The 3,024-nt window shown below is 37.2% G+C and overlaps 1 protein-coding gene across 1 annotated transcript in view; it reads left to right on the top strand.

Annotated features, from left to right (window-relative positions):
* Window positions 1-3,024, top strand: part of LCP2 (lymphocyte cytosolic protein 2) — a 27,238-nt gene that overhangs the window by 17,742 nt on the left and 6,472 nt on the right. The window contains exons 12-15 of the mRNA XM_017726548.1: window positions 167-307; window positions 1,214-1,244; window positions 1,900-1,912; window positions 2,924-3,024. The exon at window positions 2,924-3,024 is cut by the window's right edge and continues 35 nt beyond it. Of these exons, the coding sequence (XP_017582037.1) occupies window positions 167-307; window positions 1,214-1,244; window positions 1,900-1,912; window positions 2,924-3,024 (286 nt within the window). The remainder of the gene's footprint in view (window positions 1-166; window positions 308-1,213; window positions 1,245-1,899; window positions 1,913-2,923) is intronic.

Here is a 3,024-nt window from a genome sequence, read left to right as displayed (position 1 = left end):
AACTATTTTTTTTGTGATTATTGATAGCTTTTGCCTATTTTGATATACTTACACATCCTCTTAACTATTCCTTGTTGTTTTACAGCCTCTGGTTTCACAACTAAGGTAAGAGTTTGTCCTCTGCAAATGATCCTCTCATTGCCAGTATTACCCAGTTATTAAGCAGCTTTTTACCTTTATTTTATCTCTTGCTGCTGTTTAGATCCCTGGGAGAACAGTTAGCAATGATGCCGAAACCTCCTGTCCCACCAAGCGACAGATATGAAAGAGGCAATCCACCTCCTCTAAGGAAGCAAAGCCCTGGAAAGTAAGTGCTCATTTAATTGAAATTCAATAAAGGAGAAATTAAAATTAACAAAAACATGGGCAAGCAACACAGGATGGTCTGATTTAGTGGTACTGCATGACAGCAGGGCCTGTGGATAACAAAGTTTTGGTTTGTGAATATGCACAGAATGTGTTCTAAGCTGCAGAAAGGTGTGAATGCAGAAAAACCTCTCTCCAGTCATATCTGAAAGAGCCATTGCATGGGGCATGACTCACTTCCAAGTTGTACAATGATATATACGATCCATGGTTTTTCCACCAGATCAAGTTCTTGCTCTAGGGAACATTCTTACTTGAGTGCTATTGCTATTGTTTTAGGGTGTTAGAAAAGGAAAGCTATACTTCCATCCCATTGATTTTATTACCCTGCAAAACTCCTTCTTAATAGCCAACAGCATTTTCTAGCAGAACTGGATCATTCTCCAGCATTTTTTAGACAAGCTGGGGGCTGAGCACTGACTGAGCTTAAAACAAGATAAGAAATAATTGAGATCTGCTAATCAGCCAGGATAGTTTATCAGAGAAACAAAGCCTGATTTTCTTATGATGTGCCCCAGCAGTGCTGCCAACTATTGTAAATGAGTTCAAGACTTGAAGACTGATGTTTCATCATTGTACAAACTTGTTCTAAGCTCTAATCTTACAATCAATTCATCAGACATTTTCCTTGTTGATAAAATCAAGACGGGCTAAGGACTAGAATAATGGCTTAGATTATGGCTGAAAATTAGAATCTTAGATATTTTTATGAGGAAAAAAGTGTTTCAGCAACCCTTGGTCTTTAAAACTTACTATAAATTCGTGTTCTAGTTGAAAATATGGCCTAATGCACACGAAGTGAATAAGTAGTATTCCACCTATGATGAGTGCTTTGTTTTAATTTCAGGCAGAGTTGGCCACCACACAAGAAAAATGAAGTAAGTATAGTCTCAAAGCATATATTTAAAAGTATAGGGGTTACAGTTAAATTAAGTACCAGTATAAACTAATAATTCTGGAAAAGGGAAACAAGTTTCTTTTATAAATTATAAGGAATACTCATGGATCTTTCATAGCACATGGAGTGTTTTTAAAGAGTTCTTCTATGTCAAGCTCAGTTTATTCCCTGAGAACTTTATCTTGGATATCAGGAAGAATAAGGCCAGAATTTGTTCTGTGACATGGAAGAAGGGGTTTTGCTTAAAGAAGATTTGGGCTTCTGGGGATTTTTTCAGCTTAAGCTGACCTAAAAGTTTCACTTTCAGATAACTCTGAGAGTCTACACTTACTTGAAGGAATAAGGAAAGTTTATATGTCCTGAGAGTTTCTGACTATTTTAGGTCAAGATGTGTTATGGGTCATCCACCACACATCTTGTTTGTAAATAATAGCTGCATTTTAATTAAAAAACTTTAAAAATTATTTGGTGCTGCATGAAAACAAAACAACAGCATAACATTTTAGAGGGAAGTGACAGTGTAGATATTACTACACTCAAAATTCACCAATGTCCAAATTTTGTTTTGTAAAACATTCCTAAGGACTGTGCTATAATATGTTGCTAATTCCTTTTTTTTTTTTTTGGCTCCCCAGGAAGAAGAAGACAGTAAGTATTTCTACAGTGATTTTTCAAACTTAAAATCTTTTTGTCTTACTTCTAAAAAAAAGATAAAAAGGAAATTATTTCAGAGTTGTTGCCTTAGAGCCATTTCAAAAGTCAAGTGCTACCTTGATAGGCTGTAGAATTCTTATAAAAGTGCTTCATGCAGATTTATATATCAAAGCCACAAACCCCAGGAAATCAATAGCTAATAGCTTCCTTCAGCCAGCCAGTTACCAGCCAGCAGGATTTCTTATTTTGAAATACATTACATTAGAGAGATTTGTGTTCTGCACACAGCATCAAACAGCTGGAAACAGAAACCTGGTGTCTCCCAGTTCTCAGTAAACCCTGCTGGCACCAGGCTCTGTGCAAGCTTATTCACTTTTATGAACAGAAGCAGAACTTCTTTCATGTATCCAGAGTGTTTATAAATTACTGCAGAATCCTGATTTCTAAAATTAAGTTGGTAAAGTGACTCCATAACAGAAGCAGGACATTTGGCCAACTCTGTGAATGATCACTGCCCCTAAGCCTCCATAAAGAATAAGGTTATTTTAGCTGTGCAGAGCACAGTTAACCTGTTCCACTCTTACTGCTAGTTCAGGACTGAGGACACTGCAGAAAGAAAATGTTTTATTTCAAGCTGGTAGAAATCTCAGAAAGATGTTCCAAAAGGTGATCTCAAACCTGCTATTTAGAAGCAACGTGACAGAAAACGTGTACCACCTTCAGCTCTGCTGCAGTTAAGGTACCTCAGTTGTGGCTTATCCAAAACAGAAGTCAGAAGATGTAAATGTTGCTCAAGTCTGTTCCAGTTTATTTTTAATTTTAATACCGACTTTTAAGTTTTCAGCTGACCATATGAGTTTACAATCTGTAACTAACACGCCAAGGACGGTTTATTGCATTATGCTTATCTAATTAAACTGCAGTGAGGTGACAGAATTTCTTCATTCTACTTCATTTAAGAATGTCTCACAAAAGATTTAAGTTTCCTCCTCTTCCTCTCCACAGCTGCCCCCCAAAGACCAGTGCCACAGCTGTCCTTGCCCCCATACAGCTCCAATGCATTCCCACCCAAATCTGTCAAGCCTCCACCTAAGCCAGGATCCAAC

This window comes from Corvus brachyrhynchos, unplaced genomic scaffold, assembly GCF_000691975.1.
Source record: "Corvus brachyrhynchos isolate BGI_N302 unplaced genomic scaffold, ASM69197v1 scaffold262, whole genome shotgun sequence".
Lineage (NCBI taxonomy): Eukaryota > Metazoa > Chordata > Aves > Passeriformes > Corvidae > Corvus > Corvus brachyrhynchos.
The sequence above is the reverse complement of the archived record's forward strand: the minus strand, read 5'-3'. Positions and strand labels throughout refer to the sequence as shown.